Source organism: Galeopterus variegatus, unplaced genomic scaffold (genome assembly GCF_000696425.1).
Source record: "Galeopterus variegatus unplaced genomic scaffold, G_variegatus-3.0.2 Scaffold47, whole genome shotgun sequence".
Taxonomy (NCBI): domain Eukaryota; kingdom Metazoa; phylum Chordata; class Mammalia; order Dermoptera; family Cynocephalidae; genus Galeopterus; species Galeopterus variegatus.
The window spans coordinates 778,293-800,227 of record NW_007726158.1 but is presented as its reverse complement, the minus strand read 5'-3'; the positions used below and the strand labels follow the sequence as shown (position 1 = coordinate 800,227).

The 21,935-nt window shown below is 40.2% G+C and overlaps 1 protein-coding gene across 1 annotated transcript in view; it reads right to left on the bottom strand.

The window, feature by feature from the left end:
* RNF217 (ring finger protein 217) overlaps positions 1-21,935 on the bottom strand; it is a 230,020-nt gene that overhangs the window by 96,851 nt on the left and 111,234 nt on the right. The window contains exon 3 of the mRNA XM_008572519.1: positions 21,147-21,932. Coding sequence (XP_008570741.1) covers positions 21,147-21,932 — 786 coding nt within the window. The remainder of the gene's footprint in view (positions 1-21,146; positions 21,933-21,935) is intronic.

The following is a 21,935-nucleotide window of genomic DNA, read 5'->3' as shown; positions in this document are numbered from 1 at the left end:
CCTGCCCTCCCCCTCTTTTTTGTTTCATCTGGATTGTTTCAAAAAGACTATCTTCAAGATCAGAAATTCTTTCATCTCGGGGACCGGCCTGGTGGCGCACTGCTACAGTGCGCCGCTTGGGAAGCGCGGCGGCGCTCCCGCCAAGGGTTCGGATCCCACATACAGACCGGTTCCCGCTCACTGGCTGAGCGAGGTGTGGGAGCAACACCGAGGGTTGTGATCCCGTTGCCGGTCCTGGTCCGGTACAGGCGCGACACTGAGGGTTGCGATCCGTTGCCGGACACGAAAAAAGACAAAAAGGAAAAAAAAAAGAACTGCGAGAAATAAATTTCTGTTGTTTATAAGTTACACACTCTAAAGTATTTTGTTATAATAGCAACCTGCACAATATTTGGTAGTAAGTTACACACTCTAAAGTATTTTGTTATAATAGCAACCTGAACAATATTTGGTAGGGCAAAATTTCCCTACTTGCTTATTCAGAATTTTCTTTGTTAATCTTGGTCCCTTATTCTTCAACACATACAAAATAAATCTGTTGATATACATTAAACTTACAGGTTAATTCCAAAAAACTAACATCTTTATGATATTGCATCTTCCCATGCAGTGGGTCATATCTTTACAATAATTCAGATCTTCTTTATTTCCCTCACTGATTAATCATTTTCTCTGTAAGTACCTTGGATGCCTTTAGATTTATTTCTAGGAACCTGTTTGAATGTAATTTCTTGCTCTTTAAAAAAATTTTTTTTAAATTAATTAATTAATTTTGGTGGCTGGCTGGTATGAGGATCCATGGAATTTCTTTTTCTACTTGGTTCTGGCTGGTGAATAGTATACCAAGTCTTCTTCAAGGTCCTCCTATGGTTCTAATAGTTTAATTTTGGATTCTCTTGGATATTATATGTACATAATCATATCCTCTAGAAATAATGACCATTTATTCCTTTCCAGACTGGAAATCTTTCTGTCTTTCTAGTATTGCATTGGTTAGGACCACCACTATTAAGCTAAATAGCAATAGTGACAGCAAAAATCTCTGTCTTTTTTCCAATTTAGTGGAAATGCTTCTAAGGTTTCACCATTAAGTTTGATATGTACTGTAACTTTTTGGCACATCCTTAAAAGATGAAAGAATTTCTTATTTTTAACTTTAATGAATGCTTTTCTTCATGTACTGAAATTATAATAAGGTTTTTCTCCTTCAATCTATTAATGTGATAAACGATATGAAATAGATTTATTGAGATTAAATAAAGTTCATTTGAATCCTAATATAAATTCTCCTTGATGGTGATGTAACATTGAGGGGTTTTTTTAAATGCATTTGCTCTGGATTTTATTGCTAGCATTTTATTTAGGATATTTACAATTAATATTAAGGAGGGAAATGGGACTATAATATCCTTTTTCTTATTGCTTTTGTATTGACCAAGTGTGCCTTTATTTATCAAGCTCATATTAACCACATAATATAAACACTTTACAATGTGACAATGTTTCATATACACCAACTGCTATGATCTGAATGTCCCCCAAAATTCATATGTTGAAACTTTACTGACAATGCGATAGCCTTAAGAGATGGGGCCTTCAGGAGGTGATTAAGCCATGAGATGGAACCATCATGAATGGGATTAGTGACCTTATAAAAAAGGTTGAAGGATGTGCCTTTTGCCTTTTTATCCCTTCTGCAATGTGAGGACACAGCATTAGTCCCCTTTGGAGGACACAGCATTCAAGGCTCCATCTCCGAAGCAGAGACAAGGCCCTCATCAGACACTGCACCTACTACCAACTCCCTCCTCTTGCACTTCCCAGCCTCCAGAATTGTGAGAAATAAATTTGTTGTTTGTAAATTACCCAGACTCAGATATTTTGTTCTAGCAGCACAATGGACTAAGAAACCAACCCATTAAAGTCTTTTCCAAGAGTTACATGATTATTACCAAAATCATACCAATGATTATTACCAAGATTAAAACCCAAATCTTCTAACTCCAAGTCTCTTTTTACTGGCCCAATAGGTAAGCACTGCATTTGAAATAGGTCTACAAAGAACTGTAGAAATTAATTTTACCAACTAATTAATTTTAATGGAGGTAAAAGGTCACTATTATGCACCCCCCCTCCTTAAAAAAGTGAGGATTACATAGAAGATGGAACAGAAAGACTCGTTGAAGTTTTATTATTTCTTACTGGTCACCTCCATTCATATAAGTATCTGATTGGAAACAGGCAGCTTTGATACATAGCTATCTACCTGTAATTATATGATCTCTAAAGCCCTTTGCAGCAGTGAGAAGTTAGGACATAAATCCACTAAACCACCACTGAGCTCTAAATTTACATTTGTCCTGGCCATATTTCACTCAACTAATTTAATCTTCTCAATTTGATTAAACAGACTAAATACTCAGGGTTCTAGCGCACACATTAGTTACCATGAAAACCAGAAAATCACCAGAATTTGATAGTCTCTACCTCACATGTCATGAAAACCTTTTAAAATCAGTGGCTCTAAACTTTTTTGGGGCAATGGTCCAAAAACTTAATAAATTTTATTGACCTAGTCTCAAGAGAAAATGGATTTTGCGTAAGATTTTAGGGCATTTATGAACCTTTTGAAGAGATCCATGAACTGATAGACTTCCCAAGTTAAGACCCCTACTGGGGGGGTTGGTGAGACTTAGAAAATATGGAAACTTTTTTCCTTTAGAACAAAGTACTCTATAAAGTGGACCTTTTACTATGACAGTTACATCTGCTTTTTCCCTTTTCTCACCCTTCCATGAATCAACAGCAAACCTGCTAGCCAAGGAAAAATCAATGGCTTCCTTTCACAGCTCTTCAATATTATTCAAAGGTAACATCTGAGTAATACAAGGGATTGGCCAGTTAGCTCAGTTGGTTAGAGTGCAGCCTCATAACACCTTGGTCCTAGGTTTGGATCCCTATACTAGCCAGCCACCATGAAAAAAAAAAAAAGACACATGTGAGTAACACAAACTCCTTTCCATTCTTCTCACCAGCAACAGAGTAAATTACTTTCATTTACCACAAAGTCATCAACTTTTGACTTTTTTTTTTCTTTTTTCTTTTATCAATGATGTACCAAAAGTGACTAGGGAAACAAGTATTTGCAAATCATACAGAAATTAAAAGACTTTAGAAGGTAAGTATGTAGGTAAAACAATTGTTTAATTTGTTTTCAGGCGAGATCTAGTATAGCATCATATATAAATATGTTATTAATGATAAATAATCTACAAGATGGCAATGGTTGTAACTTATTACGTAAAATGTATTAAAACAAAATGCAATGCAGAAATACTTTTTTTGGTGGGTGGGGGTAGGATTTAGACTATGGAATTTTCCCATAATATGAGGTACCAATGACTACATTTTTGCCACAGAAAATATCAAAGTATCTATAAAGTGAGATAAACATTTAAAAAGTATCTTGTATTACCTTTTGAAATATGTCCTATTTTTCAATAAAAGAGATACTTTTCAGGAAAAGTGTTAAACTGCTGAGATCTAATATAGTTTGAATATGTTTGTCCCCCCAAAGCTCATATTGAAATCTGATCCCCCATGCAGCAGTGTTGGAAAGTGTTTGGGTCATGGATATAGATTAATAGAGAGCTGGTTGGTAAAAGGAGTATGACACTTCCCTTTCCTCTCACTCTTGCTTTATTTCACTGTGTGATCTCCCTGCACCCTATGGTTGCCTGCCATGAGTGCAAGCAGCCTGAGGCCCGCACAGATACAGCTGTCCCAGAATCGCGAGCCAAATAAAACTTTTTTCTTTATAAGTTTCCCAGTCTCAGGTGTTCTGTTATAGCAATATGAAAACGGACTAATACAAGATCTAAAAATCAAATCTCGGGCCGGCCCGGTGGCGCACTGGATAGTGCGCCGCTTGGGAAGCGTGGCGGCACTCCCGCCCGAGGGTTCGGATCCCACATACAGACCGGTTCCCGCTCACTGGCTGAGCGAGGCGCGGGAGCAACACCGAGGGTTGCGATCCCATTGCCGGTCCCCGGTCCGGTACGGGGGCAACACTGAGGTAGGGGGGCGACACGTAGGGTTGCGATCCGTTGCCGGACAAGGAAAAAAAAAAAAAAAAAAAAAAAAAAAAAAAAAAAATCAAATCTCATTCATACTTATAGAAGAATGGTTTGCAAACACTGAATTCACTTTGAAATGAATTAATTCTTGACAGAAAGATTAATATAGGAAAAAACTAAATTACTAGAAAAAAACTGAAATAAGATTTTACAAATTAAATGAATGTTCTAAATATAAAATATAAAGTCAAATTTTTTAATTATTTCAGTTTTTCTCAAATTGTTTCGAAAACATTTAACATTAAAGTACTCTTAGATAGGGCCGGCCCAGTGGCGCACTCTGTAGAGTGCGGAGCTTGGGAGCGCGGCGGCAGGGGGTTCGGATCCCATATAGAGACCGGTCTGCTCACTGGTTGAGCGCGGTGCGGGCGCAACACCGAGGGGTGCGATCCCGTTGCCGGTCGCGGTGCAGGCGCAACACCGAGGGTTGCAATCCCGTTACCGGTCACGAAAAAAGACAAAAAGGAAAAAAAAAAAGTACTCTTAGATAGTGTCTGTGATTGCTCTTGCTTATTTTAAGTTCAGTAAATACTACTGCTCCTTAAATTACTTTTATCCAGTGGTAAGTGTTATATGGAGAGAAAACTGAGAAAACGGTCATGAAACATATATTCTTCTAAAATCTAGGCAAGACGCGCACATCTATTTAAAGATAATACTTGAGGTTTTTTCATAAATTAAGAAAAAATCACATAGACATTTATTATCTCTAATGAAATATTACTGATCTTTTGACTAATAAAAAGTATAATTAGAGGAAACACTTAGAACTCTGTAAAATAAACAAACCAAAGTATGGGGAGAGGGCAACTCAGCATAAAATGAAAAAGCAGATCTCTGTTTAGGCAGTTACTTTATCACCAGACTCTTACTAAAAACAAAGAAAAGGCCACAATCATGACCCCTGGGCCGTTGCTATTAAAGGTAGAGGAAGTGGAATTTACACTACAAGAGAACACTGTTACAAAAACAAGAGTTAGGAGGAGGACAGGAATATGAGCAATTGAACAGGAATTGATAGGGGAAGCAAATGACAGTTATCCAAAACCACTCCATAAAATAAGGACAAGAACTGAATAGAATTACTAAAAGATTCTAATAACATCCTCTCAGAACAGAAAGTTGGCCAGTAAGACCTTTTTTATCTGTGGGAAGGGAGGGTGGGAGTTCCTATTATGTTTTAGATAATAATGAAGGCAAATCGTTGAGCATCACATAGAGGAAAGACTAAAAAAAAGCAAATTGCAGAAAATTAGGAAGGAGAGTACGCCTCAAGTTTTTTGATAAAACGATTCTTACACTTAATCAGGAAAATAACAACTATGGGCATCTTTTCAAAAGATGTTTCCATATTTTTCATTCAGTAACTTTTTATAAGGGGTCTTTGAAACCAAACAATTAAAAACAAATAAACAAACAAATCCATCTCAGACAGGTAAAATATGAGAGAGAATCAAGATGAACAGAGATTAATCCTAAACTGCTTAAAAGATAAAGACTGTGGCTGCTGAAAGGGGTTGCACTACTTAGGGTTCCCTTCAACAGAACAGGTTGCAAGGACAAGCATTAATGACATTCTGCTGGACCAAAGGCAATGTACCTCCAACACCTTTTAAAGGCAAAAATCCACTGAGTGATTGGACATGCGAAAGAACAATCTCTGCTGCTTGTATACTAGGGAAAACCACTATTACCTCTGCTTTGGACTCCTGCAGTCGCCTCCTAACCTGTCTCTCTGCTTCTATTCTTGTTGTTCTTCCCCCTCAAACATAATTCATTCTCTACACAGAAGCCAGAATCCCTTTAAAACATTAACTATTTTACGGCTCTACCAAACTGTCCAATGACTTCCCATCCCAGTTGGAATAAACTATCAGTTCCGTACAGGATCTACATGATCTGACGCCCATTTACCTCTGTAAGCATCTCTGACCCAGCTCCCCTCGGCTTGCTGCGCTGTTGCAGCTACACTGCCTCCTTCAGTTCTTGAAACTCACCACACCTGTGCCCACTCTAGGATATACATGTTGTCTGGTCCCTCTGCCTGTGGTGCTGTGCTCTGCGCTGAGATTTTCATTCTGCACGCCCTTGCTCTCACCATTCAGCTCTCACCTCCCCACCTGTATCTGCCACACTGCCTATCTGAGCCCCTCTCCGGTCATGGTCACCTGCACACCCTCTCTGTTTCCACACATACGTTTCTGCGTATGTGAGCTGTTCACGCCAGCTCACTTTAGAGTAGCCCCTCCCCTAACTTCCTTCTACTCTCCCTGTGCAGCAACAACCACTCTTCACACAATAGCCAAATTCTAACTTTTTCTACTTCCATAAACACAGCTTTCTCTTCCTAGAACCATTTAAGTCAACAATCAGCATCACACAGTCTAGTCACACTCATTCCCTAATTTTTGCCTGGAGAACTTACTTTTCACCTACCCAATTTCTAAGCTGTCTAAGAAGATGGATCATGGACTACAAGGACACATTGTTTCTTTTTCTCTTCGTGATTAGCATGATGCTAAGCAAATATTTTGTGCTGAGTAAATATTTTTAATAGTACAATACTCCAGCTCCTTTCCCCCCCCTTTTTTTTTACTTTTTATCCCCTTTTTTTTTTTTTTTTTTGTATTTAATAACTGAGCCATGTGATAGCAATTTGTACCAGTTGGGGCAGTAAAGTGATATTGCATGCTGTTCCTCACACCCGCAGAAGAAAGCCTTCCAGTGACCACATTCAAACAGGCTCACATCATGGGTTAGTTCAGGTCAAAGTAATTGACGCAGGACCAAGCCTGAGAGCGGACTATTTGCTCCATTTTCAGGGCCCTGGGGATTCTTTTATCTCCTTGTCTTTTGCGCTGTGAGCGCACCGGTCATCCCTATATAGGATCCGAACCCACGGCGGGAGCGCTGCTGCACTCCCAGCGCCGCACTCGCCCAAGTGCACCACGGGCTTGGCCCCCTTTCCCCTTTTGATTCCCTTAAACCGACTACAGACTACTAGAGACTAGACCTACTAGTGTATATACCCTATGCTTGTCCCACCACTGTATCTTGGAAGTAGATAACTTGTTTTGATTTCATAGAAGGCGCTTGGGATTTTCGACTTTGGCATTGGAGTTGGAACAAGTTAAAATTTGGGGCCTACAGAGATGGAATGAACGTACTTGTATGTGAGAATGACATTAACTTTGGGGGGTCATGGGCAGAATGCTATGGTTTAAATGTCTGTCTTCTCCAAAGCTCATGTGGAAACTTGATCTTCAGTGTGGCAGTGTTGAAAGGCAGGGCCTTTGGGAGGTGAGTGGATCATGAGGGTTATGCTTTCATGAATGGATTAACCCACTCATGGATTAACTGGTTAATCAATAAGTTAGTTAATAATTTAATAGGTTATCAGGGAGTAGACTGGTGGCTTTATAAGGAGAGGAAGAAAGCATGTGGACATGCTCTGCCTCAGCCCTCACCATATGATACCCGCACCTCCTTGGGACTCGATAGAGAGTCCCTGCCGAGAAGGTCCTCACCAGATGTGCCCCTACACCTTGGACTTCCCAGCCTCTAAAATCATAAGAAATAAACCTCTTATCTTTATAAATTACCCAATTTCAGGTATTCTGTTACAAGCGAGAGGAAACAGACATACGTAGCTCTTGACTACAGTGAAAGAAAAGATACTCTCAGCCAGTAGAAGTGAAGATTTCTCTATGTAAAAAGCTCTCCAACTCACTAATCATCTATCGAACGTGTGGTTCAATTTGCTTTTGCAGAAGAGATGACAAGATTAATAGTAATTCCTCCATCTTGTCTCAGCTACAGTCTTATGATCAAAAGCAGACACTTTATGATATGACTGTACAGGGTTAAGGGTAGTTTATGGCCACAGATCACCATGTCATTAATCAGCCTGCTAAGAGACTGCCTACTTGACCTTGGCCTCGGCCTCATTAGCCTCCTGAGCAAACACCAGGGTTCTGTCCAATCCATTGAGATTACAATAAACCAAAAGGATATTAGAACAGAACAACACAAAAGTTCCAGTGATTTCTTCCGCATCTTCATTTCAATTTAATTTATTAATGATATAAAACATTTTGCCATCACTAATAATTGTGAAAGCAACGTGTTAGAACTGGCTTCGTTATTTTTTTAAACTCTTTGTTCAGCATTTAGTAATCCTGGGCTTCTAATATCTATGTTCAATTTATTTCAATAGTTTGTTTTAACAACTGTCAACTGAAAAGTCACCTCAGACAAGGAGATGCAAAAAAGTATAATGTTGTCTGTGCTTACTAAATCATTATATTTACTTTTGTGTCTCTTCTACCAATTATGCAAAGATCGTTGCTGAAATTCACCTAGTAGATTTGCATCTTTCCTGATGTCAATCAACTCTTCTTGCAACTAATCAGAATGTATTAATTTTTTAAAAATTTTAAACAAATGAATTAAACACTCTCTGAAGCTCTTCATTTGGATGATTTTTAAGACAGAAAATTATTTCCAAGTTTCTAAAGTTTGTAGATATACTAGTGTTTTTAAAAGAGAAAAGCATGATTGAACAGTTTCTTTCAAAAGTCCTGAAAACAAACAAACAAAAAAGTATTAAGAAAAAATTCAGGGCCGGCCCGGTGGCGCACTGCTACAGTGCGCCGCTTGGGAGCACGGCGGCACTCCCGCCGAGGGTTCGGATCCCACATACAGACTGGTTCCCGCTCACTGGCTGAGCGAGGTGCGGGCGCAACACCGAGGGTTGCGATCCTCTTGCCGGTCCCGGTCTGGTACGGGCACGACACTGAGGGTTGCGATCCGTTGCCGGTCACGAAAAAAGACAAAAAAAAAAAAAAAAATTCAGTGTTTTCTTTCCAATCATTCCTTGTAAGCTTTCCCTTCAAGCTTTTTGAGGGTGAAGCCTCAAAGACTCACAAAATGACACTAAAAACTAAGAACACAAAAAGGAGTAAACCCAAGGGTTACCTATTTTGGTTGATTTTACACTTGAAATTCATGAACTTAACTAGCTATGACTATAATTAGATTTTAGTTAAAAATAGCAAATATTCCTATTTTAACACACAAATAAATAACCTTGAGAATTTGACAGATACAGCATGTAAATATATATGTGTGTATATATATATACACACATATGTACACATACATTTAAGTTTAACATAAAGCACCAACACGTACACACAGTCTTTCTTTAATTTTAAGAGCCTACTATTTTCAAAGTGTTTCTTTTATAAATAATCTTGAGGAGGAAAAATGGTACCCTAGGAGGGAAAAAATGAAGTTAAGAGTAGGATAAATGAGAACTCTTGGGATTGCACTATCATTTCCCACCAAAGGCATCTCTGGCAGGAGAATGAAATTCATTCTTCCCACTGAGGTCATCCGCTTCTGTAAAAAAGGTGCACTTGGATCCAGCCCTATCGAAGTCACTTCAGATTGTGCCCAACAGCTCTACTTAGACAGACATAAAGTAATAACCATCTAAACTCTAAACATTAAGAAAAATGGCTTATAAGCAATTGTTTCATTTTCTCTGCTGTTTTAAATTGTTAAGCAGCCAAGGCGAAAGCTGTGGTGATTTAACTTGCCACATTCAACTCAGAGCTAATGAGCTTCAAACACTGAGCATGGCCAATAACCAAGTGAGGAAATACAGCAAGAATCAACACCACAAAAGGGAAGTAATTTGCTAGGTAGCCTATGTAGCCTATAATTAGCTTCTGAATCTTACAGTAGAAAGAGTATTGAGGAAAATAGCTTAGAAAGATTTTAGAAAGGATTAGTCATTCACATGAATGAATAGGCCCAGAATTTAGTTACCTGAGCCAGAAAAGGTGGGGAGGGGCACATCATAAAAGCAATATACCCCCTCTGTTTCAAGGTACACAGATCCTCAACCAGGAAGAAACTCCTGAGTACAACATATATGCTTTGGAAACTTAAGCAGTTATCTACTCAAGAAGACAGTATCAAATGATAAAATTACCCACTCAAACTAGAATACCATAAACAACAAAAACCCAATAGTGGGCCAATTTAACAAAGATTAACTAGGATGGTTAAATCTAAGGTGTCATTAGATACAATACTATTTCTGTACAGTATTTCTGGACTACAAAAAAAATCAGTTACATCAATACTTTTTATTAAGTAAGATTATCTTAAATGTTTCAAATAATATTTTAACTACCACTGAAGCTGAAATTTTGATATAATGAAAAGAAAATTATATATACTGTACAGAATAATTTTAAGTGGTGTTAACAGAATTATTATAAGCTGACCCTGACTTGACATATTTCAGTTATAATGGAATTATCTAAACTATTTAATTTTAAAAGAGAACAGCTTTTATACAAGCTTTGCTTAAAAACTAAGTGAATCTTTCTTATTAAATTATTAAAAGATAAGGCACAAAAAAATCCACAACACCAAAGTATATTAACCAATATAATGATATGAGTTGGAAATACTTAAATGACTGACAAGACATAAATTAAAAAAAAAAAAAAAGATTAAAATTCAGGTTCAAAAGCTTTACTACCTAAATTCACAACATGACTGATTTTTGCCTCAGGTAGTGTGGTAGTTTTAAAATATGGCCCCAAATTCTTTGACACTTGCCCCCCCCAAAAGTTGGGGTCAATGTTCCTTCCCCTTGAATCTGCGCAGGCTTGTGACTGCTTTGCCCAAGAGATGCTTATGGACTTCTAAAGTTGGGGCACAAAAGACTGTGCAGTTTCCACCTGGCTTCCTTGGACACTGCCACTGAGGGAAGTCAGCCTCCGAGTCAGAAGCCCTGAGACCGCTGTGCTGGCAAGGTCACATGCAGGCACTCCACAGATAGCCACAGCCCAACTCCCTGACAATAGCCAACATCAGGGGCCGGCCCGGTGGCGCACTGCTACAGTGCGCCGCTTAGGAGCGTGGTGGCGCTCCCGCCGAGGGTTCGGATCCCACATACAGACCGGTTCCCGCTCACTGGCTGAGCGAGGTGTGGGAGCAACACCGAGGGTTGCGATCCCGTTGCCGGTCCTGGTCCGGTACGGGCGCGACACTGAGGGTTGCGATCCGTTGCCGGACAGGAAAAAAAGACAAAAAGGAAAAAAAAAAAAAAAGCCAACATCAGCTACCAGCCAAGTGAATGGGCCCATATTTGACCACTGCATGAGAAACCCCAAGTGTGAACTGACCAGCTGAGCCCCTCCCAAATTCCTGATCCACAATGACATGATCAGAATAAAATGGTTCTTATGCCCCTAAGTTCTGAAGGAATTTGTTCTGCAGCAGGCACAGTAATCACAACAGGTATTATAATTAAAGAAGAAATACCTCAGTGATACACAGAATGCTAGGATAAAGACTCAGGCCATAATATTTTACTTCATTCAAAATTTGAATATATTGTGGAATAAGATGTCAAAAGTTCAGATTCAAATATTTAGCTCACTTTTTCTACCAACCTAAACATACTATAATTTTTTTTTTCAATCAATCACTCAGTCTTTAACAGATATTTATTGAGCCCCTTCTCTGTTCTGGGCTCTGTGTTATTGCTAGTTATGAAAGAAGCTCAAACGATGGCGGGGAGGGGGGTGTTACAGATAGTCCATGGAACATCAAATCATATTACAAACACATAATTACTAAAAGGGATAAATACAATGGCAGCAGAGTAAAGAGGACTCTAATAGCATTAACAGCAGGAATAATTCAGCCTGAAGACTTACGGAAGACCGAGGAGAAATTAATCAATGGAAGTGTGCTATGTCTGGAGAGAAGAGAGCTGGAGTGGCAGAAGAAGAGACTGAAGAGGATCACAGGAACCAGATCTTATCAGCTGTGTTATGAGCTGGGATCTTTATGTAAAGCAGTGGCATGGTCTCACAAGTTTTTAAGCAAGATAATGAAATGCTGAAATTTTCATTTTAAAATATCATTTTGACTTTCTATTCCAAGTTTATATATTGACAACACCAGTCTCTAGTGTATTAATTATTTATGGAATAAGTAAGTACACTCTACACATACTCGTTCCATGCCTATAACTCACAAAGAGTTAGAAAATTAATCAGCAAAAAAGATATTAACAAGGTCTTTTCATGCATCAAGCTTTAGAGTCTAATGGGCTTTATAGTTTAATGACCACAGAGCAGGAAACAGGCAATTTAAATACAGAGAAATAATTTTATAGTAAGACTCCTACATTGTTTGGTGATCTTAGGTAAAGAGGGTTACCAAAGAATATGGGGAAGATGCTTAATCCAGATGTAGGGGGTCAAGAAGAATTCTCACAGAAGAATGTCTAAGCCAAGGCTAGAAGAATGAATAGGTTTGAAAGAGGCCAAGAGAGATGGGACAGCGAGGAAAGAAAGAGGTGTCCTCTAAGACAGAACTTCCTGTCACTAAAGGTAAAGGCTCATAATGAAGAGAATCGTGGAGCACTCAAACAACAAAAAGGTATTTAATATGGCTATAGGCTTTGGGGGATACTTGATGAAAAACATAGCTTAGAGAAGCATGTAGGAGGCAGATCACTCAGGGACAGGCAAACAATGTTACAAAGTTTAGATTCTACTCTTAAAGCAAGAGGCAGAAGTTGAAAAGCTAGGAAGGAAGAGTGCCAAGCCCTGTCCTGCATTTTATAAAAGCCCCTCTGGCTTTAGCGTGGAAATAGATTGGAGACATACAAGAGTAGAGCACTGGAATCAAGTAGGAAGCTGTTGTTAGAATCCAAGAGAGAAATGATGCAAGGGAAAGGACAGCAGAAATAGAGAAAAGTACAGAAATATTTCTAGGATGTAGAATTAAAAGGACTTGGTGATTAATGAGATATGGGAGGTGAGGGAGAAAAAAAAGCCATTGGTGATCCCCCAAGTTTCTGACCTGGGTACAACTGATGGAAACAGGGAATCCCAAAGAAGGAGCATAGCTTCTAGCAAGAGAGAAGAAAAAGGAGGAAATGGGGGAATTTTGTTTCAAGAAGTCAAGTTTAAGGTGGTCACGGGTGCAACATCCAACTAGAATTGTCCACACGTGAGAGTCATCTATATGGTACTAAACATGAGGAGAGTGATGTGGCTGGAGATAAAGACTTGGTAGTGAACAGTAGATAGGTGCTACCTGAAACCCTGGGAGTGAATGAGGTAGCCCCACTAACAGTATAAAAGAGAGAAGAGAGAAGGCTTAATTAAGACAGGACCATGCAGACAACAACATCAAGAGATGGTAAAATAAGAGAAAGCTCGAATGAAAACAAAATGACCAGAAAATTATGAAGAAAACAGGAGAGTATGCTGCCATTAAAACTTCACAGTAAGTTAAATCATAGCTTTTCTAGAGCAAATTCCTCTTGATTTTCTTACATAAACATGAGGCTGAGTTTGGTAAAAATCTAACATATTTAGCTTATAAATAATACACTTAAATAATGTAAAAGAACCATGGATTTTAGAGCCAAATGAACCTGAATTTAAATCCAACCACTGCCATTTCCTAGCTTTGTGACTTTGGGCAAGTTATGTAATCTATCTAACCTTGAGTTTCTTCTTGTACCAATCTTCTACCTACAGTACAAAAATGGGGTTGTTCCTGTTCCTTGAACCCACTGCAATCAGAAGGCTAACCCCACGATTGCCAATAAAAACAGCACTGTTCAGTAACCAATAACCTCCTGGTTGGGAAATGCAAGTCAATTTCAATCCTCCTCCTGCTGGAACTATCAGAAGCATTAGACACAGATGATTACTCTTTCCCTTTAAAAAAACCGTCTTTATTTGGCTCCTAGGTAAGCACTATATCTTAGATGTCTTCTTGCCTAATCGGCCCACTCCCTTTCAGACTCCCTGCTGTTCTTCCATATATCCCAGACTCCACATTTGTAAACATTCATTGCTCAGATTTGATTCTCAATTCGCCTTCTCAATCTACTATCACTCCCCAGGCAGCCTCAACTAGTCTCATGGCTTTAAACACCATCTATATGCCATCAACGTTCGATCTATATCTTCTGCTCAGATCTCTCTTCTGCTCAGATCTCTCTTCTCAATGCCAGATGCCAAGTGCCTACTCACCATCCCTTCATGAATGTCTAAATGGCATTTCAAACATCATTTCAAACTCCTCATTCTCCCTAAACCTAATCCTCATACAGTATTCCTCATCTTATTAAATGGCAAACTCCATTTTTCTAATAGCCTGGGCTCAAAACCTGAGTCATCTTTTTTTTTTTTTCCTTTTTGTCTTTTTTTGTGACCGGCAACGGATCACAACCCTCAGTGTCGCGCCCATACCAGACCGGGACCGGCAACGGGATCGCAACCCTCGGTGTTGCGCCCACACCTCGCTCAGCCAGTGAGCAGCCGGTCTGTATGTGGGATCCGAACCCTCGGCGGGAGCGCCGCCGCGCTCGCAAGCAGCGCACTGTAGCAGTGCGCCACCGGGCCAGCCCCAAACCTGAGTCATCTTGACTCTTTTTCTCTCACCTGATATCCAGTCATCAGCAAATTCTGTCCGTTCTATCTCCACAATATATTCAAAATTCAACCAGTTCAAACCATATCCACCTCTCTCACCCTAGTCTGAATCATATTGTCTCTCCTCTGGAGTAATGCCATAGTCTTCTAACTGATCTATTTACTTCCATCGCCTCCTATAGTATATTCTCCACAATGAGATAGAGTAATCTCTTTTAAAGGGAAAGTCATATGTGGTTACTCTTCCGCTCAATACCTTCTTATAGGTTCCCATCTCACTCAGAGGAAATGCAAATTCTTCACAGCCTTAAGCCCCCGTCCAACCAGGTTTTCTCACTCCACCTGTCACCATCTTCTTACCTCTTCCCACCACACTCTGCGCTTCAGCCACACGGATCTCTTTGTCATTCCTGGGACACTCGCAAGCATGCTCCTGCCTTTGGAACTATATTCTTGCTCTTCTCTTAGACATCCTCGTGGTTTGTTCCCTCACTGCCGTCATGAAGCTCTCCACTCAGAAGTCACCTTGTAAAACAAAGCCTTCCTGACAACACCCCCCAAACTACAAATATATCAAGAACCCCATTCCCAGTATTTATCATTCTTCCCTTGTTTCTCTTTCTCCATAGCCCTTATTATTATCTCCTAATATACTAAATAATTTACTGATTTTATTTTCTGTCTCCTCCACCACCTAAATTCTATGAGGCCAGGGGCTTTATCTGTTTTAGTTCCTTGTATAGCCAGCCCCCCACAACAGTGCCTGGTAGGTAGTATATATTTAATATGTAAGTACATTAGAATTCAATAAAATTATGTGTAAGAATGCTTAGAATATAGATGTTCAATAAATGGTTATTATTATTATTACTTGTCGAAACTTGCAAATTCATGTGTAATTATCCCAAAATTGATGGGACAAATAGGACTGATAAAGCTCACAGAGAATGATATATACTAGGAGTTATTTTCCCATGAACAATGAATCTTTATTTTAAGACAGAACTTAAGTGGGAAGGTTCATTTAGTTTATCATATAAAACCCTTCTGACAAAGTTAATTTGAATAAAATAATTTTTTATGAAAGTATAACATTATAGATTTGCCATATTGTCATGAATGACCTAAAACAAACTTGGTAAAAATATGTTTTAAGTAAAGGTAGTAAATATTTCGAAAGGAACAATAATATTTTGAAAGGAACAATAATAGTGTATTTTCAACAACTGGAAAGAGCTCTGAGAAATACATACATTAAGAAATAAGTATGGATTGGTTTATTACTTTGGATTAAACCTAACAAGAGGAATAGTAATGTGCTTATTAAAAGGCTAGCTGGGGGCCGGCCCGGTGGCGCACTGCTACAGTGCGCCGCTTGGAAGCGTGGCGGCACTCCCGCCGAGGGTTCGGATCCCACATACAGACCGGTTCCCACTCACTGGCTGAGCGAGGTGCGGGTGCGACACTGAGGGTTGCAATCCATTGCCGGACACACAAAAAAAAAGGCTACCTGGCATCCCAGAATTGGTTTAATAAAAATCTCCCAGAGAGGAGCAGATAGAGGTAAAGAAATCCATAGTTGTCTGGCAACTTTTAAAAAAGCTTTTCTATGCCACAAGATAAAGATGGGGAAAATACTACCAACAAGGCTGTAAGATGAGTTTTTTGAGGGCATTTAATACATTTATAGAATATCTCATGGTACTTGGCATAGGTATCCAATATATATTTGTTAAATGCATAAATGATTCATAAACAAATAAGTTAATTATAAGAAATTACCACTCAGATATCTGTCTACTTTGCCCATCACAAACTCTTAATAAAAAGCCGAGAGTTCAAGTTCTAATATTCTCTCCTTTTCATCTTTCATATCAAAAGTAAGGAAGAGATTTCAGGTATAAAAGCTGAACTCTAGGAGAAAGAAAACAAAAACAAAAACACACTCTAAAGGTATCAAATGATACCTTGAGATCTTTTAGGCAGTGCAGCACAACACATGGTTTCTCTACATAGCCTTATCAGCTGGAAGGGAAGGAAAATACCCATGCAGCATGGTTCTGACCAGGTCCTGCTGGCCCAAGGGCTCAGCAATTGACAGGATATTCCTTTGCAGAAATCAAATGCCAGTTAAAATCAGATTCTGAGGGCCGAGCCCGTGGCGCACTCGGGAGAGTGCGGCGCTGGGAATGCAACAGCGCTCCCGCCGCAGGTTCGGATCCTATATACAGATGACCAGTGCGCTCACAGTGCTCACTGGCTGAGTGTGGTGCGGCTGGTCTCAAAAAGGACAAAAAAAAAAAAAGATTTTGAAAAGTAAAAGAAAAAAGAAAGACATTATTATTAAAGAAAACTAGAGAGAGGAGAGGAAAATAAGTCCACCAGTCAGGCACAAAAGCACATGTTACCACATCCCTCAAATATACAAACACATAAATTTTGTACACAAAAGTATAAGCTTATATATACCTTAATTCTCACTTATAAAATTTTTACAGTGACTTCAAAACAGATTTCAGTCTCATATTATTCTTCACACTTTCAGGACTACCGAAATCACACCTGGCATTATAGAACCTATAAATTCACCTGTGTGAAGACAAATGCATTCAAACTCCATATTGAACATGATGGTTTCTAAAAATATTCAGGTGCTTTAAGGTTTAAAGGGGAAAAAAATTTATGTTAGACTTTTACCCATGAAGATCTGGATGACTCAGAGTTTAATAACAGGATATATAAGCTTTTACCCCTAGGTTACTGATTCTGGAGTGACTATAGAAGATAGTCATTTTAGGACATTACCATCTAGCAGCTGTTTTGTTCACAATCTGTAGAAGAAATGCGTTGCTCGTCTCTATTAATACTCATTGGACAGGTGTACACATTCCAAGTCATATGCATCTGCCAATCCCTAGCACTTTTAAGCAGAGTGCTGAAAGCCACAACAGCTGTTACCTTTAGCAAGCCCTTTAGCATGCTCAACTCTCTCCTTTCTCTATCTAAAGTACTAAATATTAATATTTCATATAACAGATTTTTATGTCTAAATCAAAATCACAAAAAAAATACCTGTAGAGGATTTCTGAAATGAGCATAACATTATTCTGTGAAACAAAGAAGGCAACAGATAATCTTTCTTCCTGAGAAAATGTGTGCTAAAGGCCAAACCAGCTAAGGTCAACACTACCAGGGCTCAGGAGATTGCAGATATCCCTGGATTATGTGCTTTAGCCATATTCACATCCACATATGTAGACCACTGGGAAACGCACTTCTAAAATGTATGCAGCAAGGATTTATATACCCAGACAATATAAACCAATTCCTGCAACCTCTGTCATGGTGCTCTATAGACTCTAAATCAACATCTACTATAGTGCCAAAGATTTACAATCTATCTGCTACGTTGGATTGAAATATTGTCGACACCTACCCATAGGCCTTTGCCACATATTCAGTCCAGGACATTAATGGAAACAAACTTATCATCTAAAAATCTGCATTCTTATCTTCCAAGTTCATATGTTCTTTCAAAGAACTGAGCATCTCTTTTTAGAAGAATATTCATTTAACCAGGCAATATCCCAACTCACATTTAATATACATTTTTAATGTTTGCATAAAAATCTTAATAGAAACTCTGCTTTATTTTCTTAAATGATGTTAAATAATGCACTAATATGGTACAAACTCATATAAATGGGAAATATATCATCAACAGCTCTTTATTTCAAACATATTTCATCTCAAAAGGTTTTAAGAGTCATGAAAATTCAGGCTTTACAAATTTGCTTCTGTCAAACCTGAGAAACCTTATAAGATGAGAAAGAATTCAGTATGCCCTTTGATCTGGTTCAGTAAGGCAGCAAAACCATGCAGTTTGATCCCCTTTTGCTTTGGACCTGGTGAGTTATTACAGATAGTCATCTGCAATAACATTTCATGGATGAGGAAATTAAGGCACAGAGGTTAAGTGACAGGGAAACACAGACCCTTTGAGTAAAAGGGACCTTTAAATTAACATAGATCAGAAATATTACAACCACAGACTATATTTTTTTCTGAGAAAAGGCTATTTTTTGTATAAGCGAAAAGTTTATCTACACTCTTTAATTCTACGTTTAATAACAAACTTAGCAAACCTATTTGCCTGTTCTATGTCTGTCTTAAATATCAAGAAATTCAGAATAGAATTTAACGTCTTCGCAGAACACCACTTCCCAGCCTTGGTTTCTGGGGCAATCTCAAGCTCTTCATAAATTCAATAACTACTGGTTGCACATCTGTTACATGCCAGAAAATGCTGTGGATGTTAAAGATACAGAAGTGAACAAATCATGTGTAAACTCCTGTTTCATGGAGCATATTTAAGTATAAGACAGTATGTTAGCGCTATGGAGAAAACATAAAGCAGGAGGGAGTGTGGTGTGAGGCTCAACTTTTAAAACGGTGGTTAGTGAAGGCCACAGGGGGTGACATTTGTATACAGACCTGAAGGGACAGGAACAGCAAGTGAAGAAGCCCTGAGGTGGAAACATGCTGGGCATGCGTGACTCGTCTTTTGGTTGCTGTTTATTATTTTAAATATGAACACGTTTCTTTACTGAAAGTTCTGTCAGATGCTCTGGAAGAAGGTCAGGAACATACACTGCAGACAAGCTTCAGATACTGTCTCTTTGGAGGAGTCTTTAGTGGTTATATGTTGCAATGAACACTTGACTCATCTTGCTATGCATTCTTCCCTGAACCCCCCACCCCATTCCTTCTCTTTTCTTCTTTTGATCTTCTATTAGAGATCAAAACACTGACTTCCTAAAACTAATGTATGGTTATTAAAAAAAGAAAAAGAAAACTGCTTTGGGGAAAGGGCCGGCCTTAAGGAAATCAAACTGCTAGGCAGAGTACCCCAACCCACAGTGACTACTTCCCTTGAACTTGTAAACCCACAGATATTTGTACTCAGCATTTAACAGAATGTGCTGCCTGGTATTGTTACTCTGTCTACATCTCATTATATACTACCTTGTATTGCTTTTATGTAATCTGCTCTCACAGCGATTTCCTTGGAGCAGGGTCCTTATTGTGAGAAAGTCTGAATCCCACCACAGGGCTTTGCTCATGGATGGCAGCAGAACAGTTTGACGGTGATGTCATAGAAACTACCACAATGAGCAGCAGACATTCCTACTGTTTCAAGTATCTGTTGTGGACGCAGCATGAAAGAGACACAGAGTCTCTCACAGGCTTTTGGATAATCTCAACTATTTTTGCCAAGTTACTGTTTGTGTAACATTCCATTCTGTCTGAGTTTCCCTTCATATCTTCAGTTGAGCACAGTACACACTTTCAGTCTAGACCCAAGGCATGGATTAGCCACAAACCATGGGAGAACCGCACTGTGTGGAGCCCTGTTCAGTTTGCTTCAGCCAATGTTATTAAACACTATGACGTAAGAAGGACTCAACATGAAACTACCAGATATGGGATTACAAGACATTGTCCAGACAGTCTAGCAAGACAAACAGACACGTAAGGAACAACTCCAGTGCATGTAAGATATATAGAAGTATTTTGAAAGTATATAAGCAGTGACCTGGAGGGGTGAGGTAAGACTTCACAGAATGGTTGGCACCTGAACAGACAGGGTTTTGAAAGATGAATAGGCCTAGGACAATCAGACACGGGATCAAAGGGCAGTCAGGATTGTGCAAAACACTGGCAGAAACATCACAGATTGAAAACTGCTGGAAGAACCCATTTACCCTCAGTGTAAGAAAGCTATTCTCTTGCACTCTCAAGCTTTCCAAGAAAAAAAAACAAGTTTTCAAATAAGAGGCTGAGGAAGAAAACATCACTGGTGCTTGTTTTGTTAAACCTCTCAGCCTTGCTATGTTTTGTTTTGCTCTTTCTGTTTTGTTTTCCTTTTCAAGAAATAAAGTACTGTGGTGGTATAAAACATCAGTGAAGAAACATACTTCAAGTTCACTGTGGAAAAACGAAAACTGAAAAGTGGGCAAGGGCCAAGGAATATATTTTTTTTTTAATTTTACATGTTTTTTTCTGGAACATATAAATGTAGCAAAAAAATCCAGGTATCATGGACCTGAAATATTAATTCCAACCCTTCCCTTCACCAGCTCCATAAATATTTATTTCATACCCACTGTTTGTTAGTTTCTGGGATACCAGGTGGATGAGACAGTCTCCTTACCCTTCTGCTTTGAGCAAGCTCTTGCTTGCAATCTAGTAAAAGAAATAAGCAGAGGGCAAGTCATTGTAACTTGTTCCTTCCACAGCTGCCAAGCAAAGCCTGAAGCTCAGAGCAGAGTTAAATTCCAGCCAAGTAAACCAGTGAGGACAAAACACACTTAAATAATAACTAAGATATGAGAAATTGATAGAGGTCCTCAGTAAGTGTCTCTTCCCGTGAGCGGGGAGCAGAGAGCTGGACCTCCTGGACAGTGATTTGGAATGATGAACCGGGAACAGGAGGGGGCGAGGATGCGGGTGAAGTTACCTGGGAGCTCAGGTAGACTTTGAGGCACTCCTCGCACACGGCCTTCTTGCAGCAGGGCAGGGGCTTTATGGGCTTGTCCTCCAGGCACACCCGGCACATCAGCACCATGAGGGGCGCATAGGGATCCCCTACTCCGCCCAGGCCAGAGTAGGGTGGAGTTCCCAACAGGCTGGGCATGGAAAACGGCTCGGGCGCCAGGTAGAACTCCAGCTCGATGCTGCCGCCGTCGGGGGAGAGGGGGTCCGCTGGGAGGGACAGCCGGGGGCTGGGGAAGGAGGAGGGGGTGCTGGGAGGATTCAGCACCGGAACCCGAGGGGGCGAGGCGGTCGGCGAGACCTGCTCCGCGGTGGTGGCCCGGGGCAGGTCGCTCTCCACGCAGTACACAGAGCAGAAGACGTGTCTCTTGGTGGCAGGCGGGCGCCGCTGACCCAGCACGTCCAGGACCAGTCCGTCGGGTTCCCCGGCGGGGCTCCTGGGCTCCGGCCCCTCGCCGGGGTGCGCCTCCTGCTGTTCATCCCCTCCCTTTTGTCGGTCCCCAGCTTCCTCCAGCTCCTCCTCCAGCTGTAGTTGCAAAGTCTGGGGGTTGAGAGGCCCGGTAAGTGCCAGTCCCGCAGGCTGTCCGGGTGCTTGGCTCTTCTTCCAGCCCGGGGTCCCCCGGCTCCTCGCGGGCTCCGGGACGCTCGTGTCCAGGCAGCCTGAGTCGCTTCCGCAACCGCCGCGGCTGGGCTCGGCGGCGGCAGCGCGTGGCCCGGGAGCCCCGGAGCTGTGCCTCCGCAGCTTCGGGGGCTC